The 17,523-nt window shown below is 43.2% G+C and overlaps 1 protein-coding gene across 5 annotated transcripts in view; it reads right to left on the reverse strand.

Moving 5' to 3' along the window:
- Positions 1 to 17,523, reverse strand: part of SH2D4A (SH2 domain containing 4A) — a 71,367-nt gene that overhangs the window by 1,383 nt on the left and 52,461 nt on the right. For all 5 annotated transcript variants that reach the window (XM_072776753.1, XM_072776750.1, XM_072776751.1 and 2 more), the window contains one exon: positions 370 to 590. In XM_072776753.1, the coding sequence (XP_072632854.1) occupies positions 370 to 590 (221 nt within the window). The remainder of the gene's footprint in view (positions 1 to 369; positions 591 to 17,523) is intronic.

The following is a 17,523-nucleotide window of genomic DNA, read 5'->3' on the forward strand; positions in this document are numbered from 1 at the left end:
GTTGTATACCCTTGATTTACATGGAGCTTTATCGATTTATGACAATCTTAAAAAAGGTTTTTCTCATCTGCAAATTGCCATGTATGATTTTTCCCTCCTGGGCATGAATTCTACCCAAGAGTGGTCTCAGACGGGATCCGTCTGTGCACCGATGTTTAGTATCTTCTACGTTCTCTGCCTCAGCGAGTTCTCCCTGAATATCTGAGGGACCAGGTTCCGGGATAAAGGAAATGCAGTTAAGAATCCGGAGTATCCAGAAGAATTATCAAAGACTAATCCCCCCATTACCCATTTCAATCTTTTTTCTTGTAATTGCCTTTCATTGCTAGGGCCGCCGAGGACGCCACCGCACAGTGTAGGCCATTTCACCTTGTGGTAGTCCACCAGCGCTGCCAGGGTGGCGTGCTGCAGCCGGTCCGCGCCCAGGAAGCTGTACGAGTCTGTAGAGGCATCTATGAGGAAATGCTTACAGCCCTCCGCAGACAGATAGGACAGGGCATAGCCTTTGATCCTCTCACTGACTCGGATCAGAAAGCTGCCCGGTACGCAGGTGCTCAGGAGCTCATTTGCTCTCTTCAATGTAAGAATCCCTGTAGGAAAGAAAAGCAGGTATTTCAGCCAAATCATTTCGAGAACCCTCTTCAGTTAATGTAGCTGTGTGGATAACATTTAGTTAAAAGTAAGAGCAACTTCAAGTCCATTGGGACTTTTTTTTTTTCTTAAATATTTTATTTATTCATGAGAGACAGAGAGACAGACAGAGAGAGGCAGAGACACAGGCAGGGGAGAAGCAGGCTCCATGCAGGTAGCCCGATGCGGGACTCGATCCCAGGACTCCAGGATCATGCCCTGGGCCAAAGGCAGGTGTCAAACCGCTGAGCCACCCAGGGATCCCCGCCATTGGGACTTCTTAAGCATATAGTACAGTATCATTCATCTCCTGGTATTTGGTGACTGGGCAAGCAGGGGAAACGACAGAAGCCACTGGATAATATCAATGAGAGTGTTTAACCTTCAGAATATGTTTCCACCTGTGCCCCTGGTTATAACACCACAGATGTTAGGCGGCTTCTGAGTCTGGCAGGACCCTTTACAGGCATCCTGGAAGTGTTCAATTCTGGAAAGGGACTGGAAGGTGCCCTCCTCAGTTTATTAGTGAGGACTCTGTGGCCTGAAGAGTTATCCTACACAGTCTTAAACAGTGGTTCTCAACCAGGACACCGTCTGGAAATGTCATGGGTAGGGGGTGCCACTGGCATCCACTGCATAGAGGCCAGGGATGCTGCTAAACAGCCTACAGTGCATAGGACAGCTTCACACTCCAAAGAGTCATCCAACCCAAATATCAATAGTGCTGTGCTGAGGACCCCGGCTTAGAAGTCAGCAAGTTAAGAATAAAACCAGGAGGGACCCCTATCTACAAGTGCTTTCTATTCTAGCTACTCTTAAATGATGCTTCAGTGGCATTTAAAGGAATAAAAGTTTATATACATACATAAGGATTTATATATATGCTTCTATATTTATGTTTTCATATATATTCAAAATAAAACTCTTCATATATATGTACATAGAGTAGAGATGAATTCACACTAATTCAGACCAGCCTTTTCCCCAACTAGTCCAAACTCTCGAGCCTTCTTATTCCTATTATAGTTCATCAGATGTATCAGTAATGCTGTGAGACATATAAGGAGTGTGCAAACATGTGTTGGAGAGATGGTGAAGTCATTCACTTATTCAAGTGAGCTCAGATTTGGGAGGAATGGCACTCTTCTAGTGATCCCTTTTGCCTCAGCAGACAGAAGCTCTTGCTTCTCGTAATCCATGGTTTGCTCCATATTGATATTCTGTATCTTATTATTAGGGAAAAGCCAGGCAAACAATCTCCTGGTGAAAAGGCAATGGATAGATTAGTATAGCCCTTTATTCTTTTATTTTTATTTTTATTTTTTTTATTTTTTTTTATTTTTTATTTTTTTTTTATCTATTCATGATAGGCACACAGTGAGAGAGAGAGAGGCAGAGACACAGGCAGAGGGAGAAGCAGGCTCCATGCACCGGGAGCCCGACGTGGGATTCGATTCCGGGTCTCCAGGATCGCGCCCTGGGCCAAAGGCAGGCGCCAAACCACTGCGCCACCCAGGGATCCCATAGCCCTTTATTCTTGTTATTAGTAAAGTTAATTGAGAATTGAACCTTAAGTGTCCAGAGTAGGACATCAGATAAAAGCATCTCTATTTTCCAGGGCACCTGGGTGGCACAGTAGGTTGAGCATCTGACTCTTGGTTTCAGCTCAGGTCATGATCTCAAGCCCCACATTGGGCTCCCCACTCAGTGTGCAGTCTATTTAAGGTTCTCTCTCCTTCTCCCTCTGTCCCTCCTCTCTCTCTCTCTCTCTCAAATAAATAAATCTTTTTTAAAAAAAGCATTTCTATTTTCTTTTTTGTAAACAGACCTTTAATAAAGGTGGGGATTTAAAAAAATCACCCATTCTCTCCCAGCCAATAACCAACCAACTAATCCCCCTGCTTTCTTTCATCCCATGTACCTTTCAGGAGGCCCCAGGGCCAATGCCTCAAAGTTATAGCGCTCAAGCCCTGTGAGGCTCAACCCCAGTGAAGCACCAGGATAGGAACTGGGGGTGCTGAAAATGCTTGACAGGTCCCCTCACTCACAGATAGGAAATATCCCTGAAAGAGAAGAAGAGTCATAGCCTCTCTTCTAGGGCCTCTAGCTCTACTGCACTGAGGCCCAACAAGGTTACAGGTTACTGATGCCTGTGCATGATCTCCATTGTCTCTAGTTACCTTTCTGCCCCTTCCTTGAGGAGACTGAGCCAATGGAAACTGCAGCACCACTGATACTGAGTGAGCCTCTTGGGTCAGCTGCTGTCTTCTCCAGGTTAGGCACTCAAATGATGCCCATATAAGTGCCAACAGATACGACTGCTGCTTCCATTGGTCTAGTTTAACCTTTCTAAACACACCTGATCCTACTGATCATTGCAGATGACAACAATAATCTGAAACAAGGCAACAGGTAACCAGCCTACCCAGGCACTAAACATGACTGAAGTTTCATGACTCTGTATTTGATTGTCTATGAAACCAGGGATATTTTTCACTGACACCGAAAACTCCCTTTCAGCGGTGAGGGGGCTCATAAGCAATGAGTGAAGGAGAAGCAGCATTCTGGAAAAACTTCTTCCAGACTTCCCAACAGGCTAACTCTGAAATTCCAGGTTACTTCAACAGATTGGGTAGATGTTATAATTTATAACATCAGCATGTTATCCAGATGGATTTAGATCCTAAAATGAAAGCTATTCTGGAAAATTATAACCAAACCTGGGTTAAGTTAGGTTAAATTCCTCCTAAAATCAGGTCAGATAGTAGCTGTAAATCCAACTCCCCAAAAGCCTCTCAAACTGAAATTAATACCCATTACACTCAGATCTTGGCACTGTGTAATATCCAGAGACACAAGAATACAATAAAATGATTTTGTGGCAAATCTTAAGTCGTAATGGAGATTCGAACACAATCATTCTGATGGCAGGTTTAGAAGTGAAGTGCTGTGGGGACCACACTTTGTTCTTTTTGCTTCACAACAGGATTATCATTCCTGAAGAGCATAGTCTTTTGGCTCATCTGATGATACTTGTCCTTGTACAATTTGTCATGATTCCATCGAAGGCAGGGAGGCCTGGCTATGATTGCTGCCAAGCAGTGAGCTTTGTCTGCATGCAGAGAGAATTCTTGAATACAAAGACAAAACCCAGTGTCAGACATTAATCTCTGTGCACAGGGCAATCTCCTTACCCTGGAGCATGACTCTAAGAATTCTGAAGCAGGAGTCTTCATCCAGCTCCCTATAGGCAGGGACGCCTCCAGGCAACCTTCCTCTGACCACCTCTCTGATATTATAAGAACCAAGCCCATGTGAGTTCACAAGAGGATTTCTGTGCTAGTGAAGAGGGGTAAATAAAAAGCTTTTTTTTTTTCATCAGTTTTTCAAATGAGCCAGATATTCAGCAATGCTCTATTTTAAGTTGAATCTGGGCAGGGTGTGTCAGAACTACTACAATCTGGAAGAAAGCAGATGTCACTGCACGCACAAGGTCTTACTGGGCAGCCTGTAGCTCTCAAACAGCCTGGGACAGAGCTGGCTAAAACCCCTGCGAGCCTGAATACCCAGCACAGAGGTTCACAACAGCAGGAATTGGGAGACAGCAGAGAGAAACGTCCCACTTCTTTCTCTGAGTGATGCCAGAGCACTGTCTAGGACAGTACTGTTCCATAGAATGTTCTGTGGCATGGGAAATGTCTGGCTGGCCATATGGAGGCCATTAGCCACATGTGACTATTGAGGGCCTGGAATGTAACTAGTGTCACTGAGGGACTCACCCTTTAATTTTATTTAATTTTAATTAATATTGGTTAAAGAGTCACATATAAATAGTGGCTACCATATTAGACAGGGTGGCTTTAAACCCCCTGGAGTGAAGGTACAGCTCCGTGACAGGCCTAGGAGGACTATTTTTTTACACAAAAGAGGGTGAACAGACCCTTCTATACTTCATATAACTTAGAAACCCCAGCATGGCCCTAGTTAGAAATCCAAGTGGCAGCTACCACCCTACAGAAGGAGGGCAGGTCTCCACCACTTCCTTCTGGAAAATGCCTACTTGTTCTCCAAGATGCAACTCCATAGCATGAAGCTTTCTGACTTCTCCCTGAGCAGTAAGTCAAGTTTGCTCTACACCCGGTTCCCACCTCCACCTGAGACTCACCTGGTCTATCCCAGGTCTCATCTGGTTCCCCCTCTATCATGGCATGTACAACCCACAGCTCTATCAGAGCACTCACAGTATATTCTACTCTGTCTCTCCCTGCCCCGCGTCCTTGTGCTCTCCTAGAGGCAACTACCGCATCTTATTTATTTCCACACTTGCAGCACCTGCCACTTACAAGATGCCCAGAAAAGATCTAATGAGTAATTTTGTCTTATCACCAAGCCAGAAACTTTCTTCTCTAGGACACTTCTATGCAACCACTGCCTCTAGTCTGAACATTGTTATGTATAGGGACAAGGGATATATACATTTCTCCAAGGCACTACCAACTTTGTTTATATGTGTACATTTGTATGACCTATTTACAGAATCTGGAAAATGCATGTTTAAAAATAGATGAAAGGTAACCAAATAATAGTAGCATATAGAGTTCTTAATGTCTGTCTGGAACTCCTCAAATGGCACATTACTTCATTTAATCCTCAAAGCAGCCGGATGAACAAGTACTGTTCCTACTCTGAAATCTCAGATGAGCAAAACCTGCATGAGAGAGCATTCACAATGTGCTTCAGGTCACTTAGGCAGGCCAGAAAAAGCATTGGTCTTGAACCCAAGCAGTCTGACCCCAGAGTTCAGGCTCTCTCCTACTCAACCAAAATACTACCCCTGTGTGCTAGCATTTCACGCTGCTCAATGTGCCTCCATTTACTATCTCATTTAATTCTCAAACAACTCAAAATAAACAGAACTGCTATTACTACCATTGCCATGCAGATGGGAAAACTGAAGGAGAAGAGGTATATGCTTTAGGTTATAGGATTAGTTTAGTGATGGTTTCAAGTTTCTTGTCTTTCACTCAAGTATTTTGTTTTTTAACCCCCCTGGGCTCATGAATTTTTCCTGAAATTGGCTGAAAATAAATTATGAATATTTATTTCACAAAGAGTTGTTCGTTTCTGACCTGGGCAACATAGAGTAGGGGTGGGGGTGGGTTAGAGGGAGAGAGAGAATCCAAAAGCAGACTCCTCATTGAGCACAGAGCCCAACACAGGGCTCAATCCCAGGACCCTAAGATCATGACCTGAGCTGCAATCAAGAGAAAGACACTCAGCTGACTGAGCTCCCCAGGTCCTATGACCCAAGCAACATAAAGATGATGCATTTTTCAGTGATTACTTAAGTATAGTCACCTGGATGCAGAATCATACATCAGTGACCTATGCCACCTCCCCTAAGCTCAGGATTCCTGGTTCCAGGGACTGAGAAGCCCCAGAGCAAGGCAGGCTTCAGCATTCTCCTTGACCATGCACCAGTCTGCTGAGAGCTGTCTGGGGGCTGCCCTTCCAGAGCTCTGCCAAGAAGCTCTCATTCCTTCTTTTGTCATTTGTCATTCTCTGCTACTTGGGCTGTCCAGAATACCCTGCAGGGAGGAGACAGAGCTAAAATAACTTTCATGAAGGAATTCATCTCCACTGTTAAGGTGAGCTCAAAGTCTTACATTGCAAAGTGCCTAGATTATGGATGAAAAAAGAAAAAAAGAGTTTTATTTTATTTTAAAGATTTTATTTATTTATTTGAGAGAGAGAGAGAACACAAGCAGGGGGAGTGGCAGAGAGAGAAGCAGGCTCCCCACTGAGCAGGGAGCCTTATGTGGGGCTTGATCCCGGGACCCTGGAATTATGACCTGAGCCAAAGGCAGATGCTTAACTGACTGAGCCACCCAGGTGCCCCAGAAAGCTGAGTCTTAGAAGAACTTATTTCCAAGTAGCAACCCTGCCAGATGCACACATTATCCATAGGAGGTCTTAAAGTTGGACATGAGCTCTATATTTTCCCACTTTAGCTCCTATTTTATGCCGTTTTTTTTTTTTTTTTTTTTTTTTTAGCTCCCTAGTTCCTAAAGGAAGTACTTTCAGAGAAGCTCTGGGACCTGTACTAGATCCTCTATATGGAGGGAGATCCACTATCACGTCGAGCTTCATCCTTGAGGTCTCAGGCCCTTTGAGATGAGGAAAGTAGAGCTTTCAAAGTTATTCATAATGTTTCCTTAATGAATTGAGAATTAAAATTACATCACTTGTTCTTTCTTCATTACCTTAATGGCTAACACTTATTAATTAGGGCTTACTGTGTGTCACATTCGGCACTAAGTACTTTACATACATTAGCTCACAAACCTTTTGAATGATTCTGTGAGGCAGGTAATATCATTGTCTGCATTACATAGAAGTCCAAAAGTCATGTGACTTGCCTGAGGGTGCAGAGCTGGCTGGTGGGAGCTGGGACTTGGCCCTGGAGATGTGCTCTTAACCACTATCCTCTGCTGTGTCCTTGCCCAACATAGAGAAAGAGTGTCCACGTTTTATAATCAAACCATGTGATGACAAAGAAACTCTGGCAATAAGAGTACAGATTAAAAGTACTTCTCGGGCAGCCCGGGTGGCTCAGTGGTTTAGTGCTGACTTCAGCCCAGGGCCTGATCCTGGAGTCCCAGGATCAAGTCCCACGTCGGGCTCCCTGCGTGGAGCCTGCTTCTCCCTCTGCCTGTCTCTGCCTCTCTCTCTGTGTCTCTCATGAATAAATAAATAAAATATTTAAAAAAATAAAATAAAAAAATAAACGTACTTCTCTAAATACCAGAATCCCCCTTTCCATAAGAAATCTGAAGTCAAACCCCCAAAGCAAGTCACCTTCTTTTGCCCCTCATCCATCCAGTCTGTCCTTCCTTTGTCTGCGGGGTCTGTCTTGGTCGCTCCAAGAACACAGAGTGAAGCCACAAGACTGAGCCCTGGGCATCTGTAATGGGAAGCATGGGGCACCTGGCACAAGCAGGCCATGTCACTCAGTGGCTGGCAGCACTAGGGTGAGGACTCAAGGGCATTATTTTAAAAACTCAAGTAAGCAAGGCCTTTAGGATTAATGTACTATTCCCAACATTAATGGAAATACATACTAATGTTTGTGCAGCCAGTTTGCTACACTGGGTAATTTATGAGAAAAGTCAAGGTCTTCCAGAAAAAAAAACCCCACAATAGTGCATAGTATTTGCTGCAGAAAAGTGATCTCTTTTCAAAAACGTATATAAGAGGGTAATAAAGAGGTAATAAATGTTACCCTCTCTATGTTTCCTCTTCAGTTATTTGGGAAATCTGAACAAATGCTAAGCAGTCAGATAAGAGAACTGCATAGAATAATTCAAAGTGCTTTCATGATTACTGTAGATGAAGTCTTCGTGCTAGAATGTAGGCAGATGCCCAGGCTCCATGCTAAAGCGATGGCGATCCCTCTCCAGGGTAGGACAGGGACTGCCGGGGAAGGGACTTGCAGTTGTCCACTCACAGTGACCTAGTCCTGCTGCTGGCCACATGAAGCCTAGGAATCACATGTGTAAATGAGGCCAGATGCGCTTAGTAAGACAGAAGCTTGAAAGGCTCCCTGTGAGGGGGGTGCAGAATTCCGACGGCCCCACAATTAAGAAATCACCACCCCTCAGCCAAAAAGTTGAAGGACAGATATCACTTATGAGTGCCAGTTCCCAGGTTCATTAACATTTTAGCCTGAAGGAAATCCTGGGCAGCCTCTGTGATGCTCTGTGTGTGCAATGTCTCCCATGTGTGCACTCGCCCTGGGGGGCCAGGGCCCCAGCGGCAGGGGCTGTGGGCTGGCAGGTGCCCTCGGAGTGGGAGCCAGGACTCCACCTGGACGGGCCGGCGTGGCTCAGGGAACTGAAGTCCCAGAGAGCAGCTGCCTCCACAGAAACACCCAGCACCTGCTCTCCAAGGAGAAGGAAACGTTGGAGGGACGTGTCAAAAGTGGAAGCATTCAAAATAGCTGCAGTGTGAACTATACTGAAATCCCACAGGTGTGAAAGGGATTTGCTTTTTAAGTAGCTTAAAATATAAAATATTGGGACTAAAGAATTTACAGGCAGGTTCAATTATAAACCATGACAGAAAAAGATATCCACAAAGAAACGGATCAGGATGGAAACATTTCAGCAGCAGGCTAATTATATCCATATTTGAATAAGGAAATACGCATTACATTACATTTCAGAGGAGTAATGATCGACTATTGATGCGAAAAGCAAATACGTCAATTCTCTAACAACAGAAGCAATTAGAAAATTTCTAAATCAGAAATTTGTTTATCTACTATTGCTGGATAAACCACCTTCCTCCTCCCAGCCCCTGGTGAATTCAAAGCTCCTAAACACCGTCATATATTCAGAGGAGATGGGATATGCTAATGGAGAGAATGAAGAAATGAGTCTGTGGGTTTCTGAACAGGCTTTCAAACTTCAATTTTATCTATTTGTTGGCTCTTTGCTTGAAAAAGTGTAAAAAAAGCATTTTAGTGAGTACAGTTACTTATATATCTGTACATTCTGGATACTCATAATCAGGAACCACAGTAAGTAAAATGACTTTTCAAGACATTAAATTTAGCCACAAGGACTCTCCAACACTCATCTCCACTGTACAAACATTCTGCAACAGAACGGGTGTCTTAAAGACTGCTATAATACAGTGACCAGATGAAAGAAGAAAATGAATAAAAACAAGGACTGTATTTCAGGGTCAAGAGAGTCTAACAGGATGCGAGAAGGGGGACAAAGGGAAAAGAAAAAAATCCTTCTTAAGGAAACAAAACCAAACAGATTTAATTACAGTATTCAGAAGATTTTAAATCTAGAGAATAGAAGAATTTATTGTAGCAAGTCTAGGACTCACCCCCATCTCACCGCACCTTCCCTCCCAAACTTGACAGGCCATGTTCTGTTCAACTTTTCCAAACAACTTAATTCCCTGTTTTGCAGTTGTCCTTTTGTCCTTCCAAATTCCTGTTGCCTTCTGGGGTGACCTCTTGGGTTCTGGGATTTTTAAGGACAGGCCCTAAATAAATACTTGTCAAAAGAGCAGAGGCCAGTTTTAGCAGTAATTAAGATCCATTTTATTGAAGTGCCACTTATTCCTTGTATATGGTATTGTCATGATGCTGTTACAACAATATTTGTGGCAAGATGAGGATTTTAATAATGAAGAGAAAGGTGGAGAGAACAGGAAGGGCAAACTTACTCTTTAGATGTTCAGTTCTGGTAAGTCATAATAACAGAAACACTACGTACCAGGCACTGTGGTAAGCACATTATATATATATTAGCTGATTTGCTTTAAAAAAAAAAAACAAAAACAAAAACAAAAAAGAACAAAACTACTCTACAGTATAGATATTATCATCCCTGTTTTAAAGAGGAGAGCATGGGATGCATGAGTGGCCCAGTGCTTGAGCATCTGCCTTTGGCTCAGGTCATGATCACGGGTCCTGGGACTGAGTCCTGCATCGGACTCCCCACAGGGAGTCTGCTTCTCCCTCTGCCTCTGCCTCTCTCTGTATCTCTCATGAAAAAATAAAATATTTTTAAAAAAATAAGTAAATAAAGAGAACATAGGTCAAACCTAGGTGATCTGGACTTGGGAGTCTTGTGCCAAACCTATACCACACAGTTGACCCTCAAACACCACAGGCTTGAACTGTGTGGGTCCCTTATATGTGGATTTTTAGAAATAAATATAATACTGTAAATGTATATTCTCTTATGATTTTCTTAATAATGTTTTCTTTTCTCTAATTTATTATAAGAATATAGTACATAATACACAGAACATGCAAAATATGTGTTGACTGTTGATGTTATTAGTAAGGCTTTTGGTCAATAGTGGGTATTTGTCATTAAGTTTCTGGGAAGCCAAAATTTATTTGTAGATTTCCAACTGTGCAAGGAGTTGGCACCTCAACTTCTACATTGTTCAAGGGTCAACTGCACTATCTTTCTATACTAAGAGCTAAGAAAACTGTACTTCTCGTGCTTTATATTTTTTAAAAATCAGCTTGAGATATGATTTTTATGTACAATAAAATTTACCAATTTTAAGTGTGTAAATGATCAACTTTGACAAATGTATGCAGTTAGGTAACCACTACCACAATCATAATATGGATTCCATTTCTATTATTCTAAGCCTTTGTGGCCTTTGGAGCACTGTATTAAAGACCTGAATGTTACATATCTGCTTCTTGAAATTCTACCTGAGAGTGAGCAAAATAGTGTCTGGACAAAAATGTGCTTTTTCCTTATTCTCATAGGTGGGGGATGGGACAAAACTTACGCTGCATGAAGGTTCCTTCACATTTTTACTTCACCACAGACTGAGATTTAGTAAACACATCCATTTATTAGAGAAACACATCTCTGTGGTATTATTGTTCACTGATTTATATTTAAGTTATATAAAAAGCATGACACGGGTGTTCCCCTATTAATGGTCAGATATGCTGGGGATTTGAAGTTAAATAGATCTGGCTCTGAATATTGACACTAATGGTAGAAGCCTAAAAAGAACTTAACATCTTAGTTCCTTGGTTCTTATTCCATAAAGTAGGAATAAAAGTTACTTTCTTTAAAGTGCTCAATGTAATGCTTGGCACATATGGGACCCTCAAAAAATTACAGCTCCAACAAAATATAATACATATATTATAACATACTGCACAATTGGTAAAATGAATGAGCCAGTCTACATTTATAAACAAAGACAAATCTACATAACATAATGTTGGGAGAAAACTCAAGTTGCAGAGGAAGGCCTATAGCATGACACTATGTAAATGTTAAACACAATATTGCATGTTTTATAGAAGCAGATATATGTGTTTTATATATATTTCAATATATTTTACAAAAATGCACACATACATACATATGTAATGAGAGTATAAAAATATGGATGAAAAAGACAACAAAAGAGTGGTTCACCTCTGGGAAAGAAGTAAGTAGAGTCAATAAGGAAATAAAAGAGAGGGCCTTCATTCTTTAGGGCTTTATTTCTTCATAAGAAAAACAGATATGAAGTAACTATGGCTTCTAACATTTATTGTATCCTGGAAAGTAGATATAACATTTGTTACACCACTGGTGTAATAGATTCCTTTGTACTCTCTGTTTGTTCAAAATATTCCATGATCAAAAAAATTATGTTTTAAATGAAGGGTGAGAACCCCTCCATAGTGTAGGTAGGCCTCATCCAATCAGCTGAAGGCCTTAAAAAAATACTGACTGACCTTCCCTGAGCAAGATGGATTCTGCCAGAGTTCAGCCTTTGGCCTCGGGCTGCTAGTCTCCCCTGTGTCTCCAGCCTGCTAGCCCACCCAACAGATTTGGGACCCCTCAGGCCTCCAGGCATGTGAGCCATCTCCTTAAGATGCTGACATAGAAGGATCTTCAGCAAAGGCCCTACAAAAGGGGCCAGTGTGGTGTGTCAGGGACAGAACAGGAACATGTGATGGAAAGCAATGATCAAGGTAGGGTTCTGTGGGGAATGTGGTTTGAGATGGAGCTGCACCAAAAAGGGCAGTGAAAGTTGAGACCCCGTGGCCTCTGTGAAAAAAGCTTCCTGAGAGAGTAGTGGGGAGACCACATATCTAGATGTGCTTGAGATCATCAAAAGATGCTCACAAAGTAGAGTTCAGCACTGCATTTCAGAATCTCTCTTGTACTTGGGATTCTCCAAGTTCTTACATCTAGGAGATCAGAGGCAATGCCTTACTTTACTGCCTGCTGAAGTGGCACCCAGGGCCAGGTATTTGCCTTGTCATGACCCCAAGTGGGAAAGGAAACTTGACGCGTCGATGTGGGGTCTCTGCTCTTCTTTGCCATCACACTGTTGTTAGTGCTTCCCGGGGTCTTGTTCTTTGTCTTCTCTTATTCCTTCCAGTTCACTCCTGGAAAATGTCATTCCCTCCCATGCTTTTCATTGTGTACTGATGACTCCAATCTATTATCTCTAGAACTGATCTATTAATCCAATTACCAAATGGATATTTTCACTTGACTGCCCCAAAGACATTTCAAACTCATGATATCCCAAATAAGCTCATTGTCTCTCCTCTTTTTCTCCCCTTAATTTCCTGATACTGCTGTGTTCCTTCTTCTAACTTATAGCATGTCACCTTTCACCAGCCCCACACACCAGAGACCAGTAATCTTCAGTTCCCTTGTCCTTTTCTAACCATTCCCATCCTGTCTAAAGCTAATGAAAAGAAAAGGGTAAAAGTGTGAAATTCCATGGGGAAAAATTAGCTGACCAAAACAGTAACATAAGAAAAGCAACTTTTGGGGGCGCCTGGGTGGCTCAGTAGGTTATATGTCTGACTTTGGCTCAGGTTATGTTCCTGGAGTACTGAGATCGAGCCTTGCCTTGGGCTCCCTGCTCAGTGGAGAGCCTGCTTCTCCCTCTCCCTCTGCCTGCCACTCCCCCTGCTTGTACATACTTTCTGTCAAACAGATAAATAAAAATCTTGAAAGCGGTAGGGGCAGCGCCTGGGTGGCTCAGTTGGCTACTCATCTGCTTTGGCTCACACCATGATCCTAGAGTCCCAGGATTAAGCCCCATGGAATCTGCTTCTCCCTCTCCCTCTGTCCCTCACCATACTCGTGCTGTCTTGCTCACTCACTCTCTGCCTCCCAAATAAATAAAATCTTAAAAAAAAAAAAACACCAAAAAACAAAGAAAGGCAACTTATGGAGTGTATGATAATGGAAGGAAGATGGTAAACCAATTTAGAAGAGCTACCAATCTATTATTTCAAACAGAGCTCATGATCAATAAACAATTATATTTCAAAAATATTAAGATATGCGATTAATAAGTTATTATATGTAAAACTCAACTTATTTTTTAACCAAAGCTCCAACTGGATTTTTAGTCCAAATTTCTCTTCCTAGCTTTAAGCAACTATTTCAAATGGAGTTGCCTGTTAAAGTACCAGGATTTTTAAACATCAACCAACATTTTAAATTTCTCATTTCCTATTGTTAGAATGACCTACTAGGCTTGTAATCAAGAATAATGACATCTTCTGTCCAAAGACACAGAAACGATAAAGTACTGACTTTGGCAGTGCTTATCTTAAAAAGGGGGAAAAAAAGGCAACATGAAACATTCCTCTTCTGACACTGATGTCACTCTTTCAATGTCTTCTTTTCTTTTTTAAAGATTTTATTTATTTATTCATGATAGACACAGAGAGAGACGCAAAGACATAGGCAGAGGGAGAAGCAGGCTCCCTCCTGGGAGCCCGATGTGGAGCTTGATCCCTGGACTCTGGGATCATGACCTGAGCTGAAGGCAGACACTCAGCCCCTGAGCCACCCAGGGGCCCCTCTTCCAATGTCTTCTGAAGGGAAGAATGGAAAGGAAGGAGGCTCATGACTCAGTCCTAAGAGCGAGAGGTGCTCCTCTGGGGTCACTAAAGCCTGAATCACCAAAGAACACGTATTTTCAAGGAAAGCTAGACAGTTCCATAGTGTTCTGACCTAAAAGCAGCCCATTAACAGAAAGCCCACTATAAATAATTTTTTTTCTTTTTAGAAGGTTCCCATGTTGTTTGTTTGGGAGCCTATTTTTGAGGGTATATTTACGTATGACATGATACTAAGAGAGAAGCCTTCAACATGATTCAAACCAAGATACCCTTTAGGACAAATGTGCTCTGTGAGAGAATCTTATTTTTGTTCTAAAGCACTTTTGTTGTACATAGAGCCATTCAATCCAATTCAACCACAGACCCTTAAAGAAGCCAACTGAAGCAAGAAACCACTTCTTTGCCTGAAGTCCAAGAAACTGAGAAGACAGTGAACTGTGTGCTGGCTAGACAGAGGGCTTGAATAAATCCAGTTTCTGGGGTCATATTAAGAAATGGTTTAGGGGATCCCTGGGTGGCTCAGCGGTTTGGCGCCCGCCTTCAGCCCAGGGCGTGATCCTGGAGTCCCTGACCGAGTCCCACCCACATCGGGCTCCCTGCATGGAGCTTGCTTCTCCCTCTGCCTGTGTCTCTGCCTCTCTGTCTCTATCTGTGTCTCTCATGAATAAATAAATAAAATCTTAAAAAAAAAAAAAGAAATGGTTTATTAGGTAGTATCTGCTCAGGTTCCAACAAACACACCTGGCAGTGTGTTTTGTTTTGTTTTGTTTTGTTTTTGCATCTTAATAAGAATGCATCTAATTTTATTTTTCAATCACCAAGGAAAAGAGAGAAAATCTACAGCACTGTGAGCCTTTTGGAGAAAGGTGCTTTTAAAATACAAGGTAATACTGTCATTATTGTTCTCATATCATCACTACCCTTGCTCATTTGGTCAACAGCTGTTCCTCACCATTTCCTTCCTTAAAATTCCATCACATTCTTGTTCTCATTACCCTGAGATGCAAAACATTACATTTTGTGGGAGCATAGTACGCAAAGTTCAATTCCCAGTTGTTCGGAGTGAATGATAATTTGGACCAAGGATAGAGTAGGCATTTTTAGGCAGGATTATCAAGGAAGAGGATAGAAAAGTGCTCGTAGGATGTTTCCTTAGCCTCCCAAGGAAAGCTATTGACCAGTGAACTTGCAAGTATTTTTCTGGCCAATGGTATAACCCTGTATGTGCTTGTATGGGGAGGAGCTGGAAAACTGAGGAGACCAAGGTCTGGTTGGATCTCCCTGACAAACGCAAAGTCTGGGCAGTTCATAGTACTCTGAATTCCTTTTTCCCCTCAGACTTATTTCCTCATCCCAAACCCATCTTGATTTCAAGCACATTAAATTAACCCAGCACATTAAATTATCCCCAACAAAGATAGAAACTTTTCAGATCTCTTCTGAGTTCTTCTTTTTCTAAGTTTTGAGATCATGGTTTCAAGAGTCTTAACAGGTAAAGGCAAATTATAGGATTTGTAATAAACGATTTGTAGTATTATTGAAGCATGCCCAACCTTCAGTGCTACATTCTCTGTCCTTTTTGTGCCCTCCCTTGTAGCAACCTGGTGTGACTCTCTTCCTTTAGTTGGTCCCTAATGTATTCCTAGTTTCTGGCACAGACACATAACTCCTACCTTCACCTCTGTACTTTGTTTTCTCATGGTTGATGGAAGAATGCTTTTTCCATGATGTTGGATGGAATAAGCCTCAGAATATCAAAGAAGAGTCTGTTTGCTATGGAGGGGGTACTCATGTTCTGGAGGGAGAAGTGGCCCAGGAAAGAGATCATGTGGCTCCAAATTTCAGCTTGAACAAAGGCTTCCCAAGCCTGGTCAAAGACCTGAAAATGTCACCTCCCTTCTATGCTCCCTGCCTCGACTTTGTCACTAAGGTGGCAGAGGCGTTGATACTGGTCAGAGGCCGCTGCCTCCTCCAGCAGAGCATAAGACGATGACCTTTCATTTCAGTATTCCTAGTTTACACTCTTTTCACAGAGTTTTCATTTAAATTCCAGTTAGTTAAGATATGGTGTGATATTAGTTTCAGGTGTACAGTATAGTGATTCAGCGCCTCCACACATCATCCTGTGCTCAGCACGCCAAGCACCCTCCATAATCCCCATCACCTGTTCTCCCATCCTCCCACCACCTCCCCTCTAGCAACTATCAGTGTGTTCTTTTCTTTTTATAATAAATTTATTTTTTATTGGTGTTCAATTTGCCAACATACAGAATAACACCCAGTGCTCATCCCATCAAGTGCCCCCCTCAGTGCCCGTCACCCATTCACCCCCACCCCCCGCCCTCCTCCCCTTCCACCACCCCTAGTTCGTTTCCCAGAGTTAGGAGTCTTTATGTTCTGTCTCCCTTTCTGATATTTCCCACACATTTCTTCTCCCTTCCCTTCTGTTCCCTTTCACTATTATTTATATTCCCCAAAGGACATACACTGTCCTTCTCCGATTGACTTACTTCACTCAGCATAATACCCTCCAGTTCCATCCACGTTGAAGCAAATGGTGGGTATTTGTTGTTTCTAAAGGCTGAGTAATATTCCATTGTATACATAGACCACATCTTCTTTATCCATTCATCTACCTGGCAGTGTGTTTGATGCTTAATGGAAACTTAGATAAAAGTAACAGAATTGGGGGCGGGGCAAGATGGTGGAGGAGCAGGGTCCCCCAAGGCACCTGTCCCCACTAACTTACCTAGATAACTTTCAAATTATCCTGAAAACCTATGAATTCGACCTGAGGTTTAGAGAGAATAGCTGGAACGCTACAGAGAGAGGAGTCTGCGCTTCTAACAAGATAGGAAGGTGGAAAAAATAATAATAAAGAATCGAGTGGGGGAGGGGCCCCGCAAGGAGCTGGGCCGGCGGCGAGAGCCCCTGGCACAGGAAAGCCCAGTCCCGGGGAAGCAGGAACTTTAAAAACTCCACACCGGATTCTTCCCAGACAGAAAGACGCTTAGCAGGGAAACCGGGCAGAACCACAGGAGGGGCAGTGGAGCCTCCAGTCTCCTGGGGTCACTAAGAGGAGGTGCGCCCAGGGGGAGAGGGCGCCACAGACCGCAGGCCGAGCTCGGTCGAGGGCTGGAGCGCACGCGGCAGGGCCTCGGGGAGAAGCTCAGGTAGGGGCTCCGGGCGGAGGATCTGCGCCCTGCTGCCTCCGGGAGCTGCGACCCTAGAACGTGATTCCAGCAGCACAGGTCCCGGATCCCAGGGCGCTGGAGCAGACACAGCCAGTGATCCTGCGCTCCCCCCGGGGACAGGAGGAGGCGGAGAGGGCACAGGACAGCGAGGACTGTCCTGCCGCAGGGCACCCCCAAGCTGTGCAGATCAGCACCCACCGCCACCCCAGGGAGCATCCAGGCCAGTGCGGACTGGGAGCTGCGGCAGTTACTACGAGAACTGACTCC

The sequence above is a fragment of the Canis lupus genome, chromosome 15 (assembly GCF_048164855.1).
Source record: "Canis lupus baileyi chromosome 15, mCanLup2.hap1, whole genome shotgun sequence".
Lineage (NCBI taxonomy): Eukaryota > Metazoa > Chordata > Mammalia > Carnivora > Canidae > Canis > Canis lupus.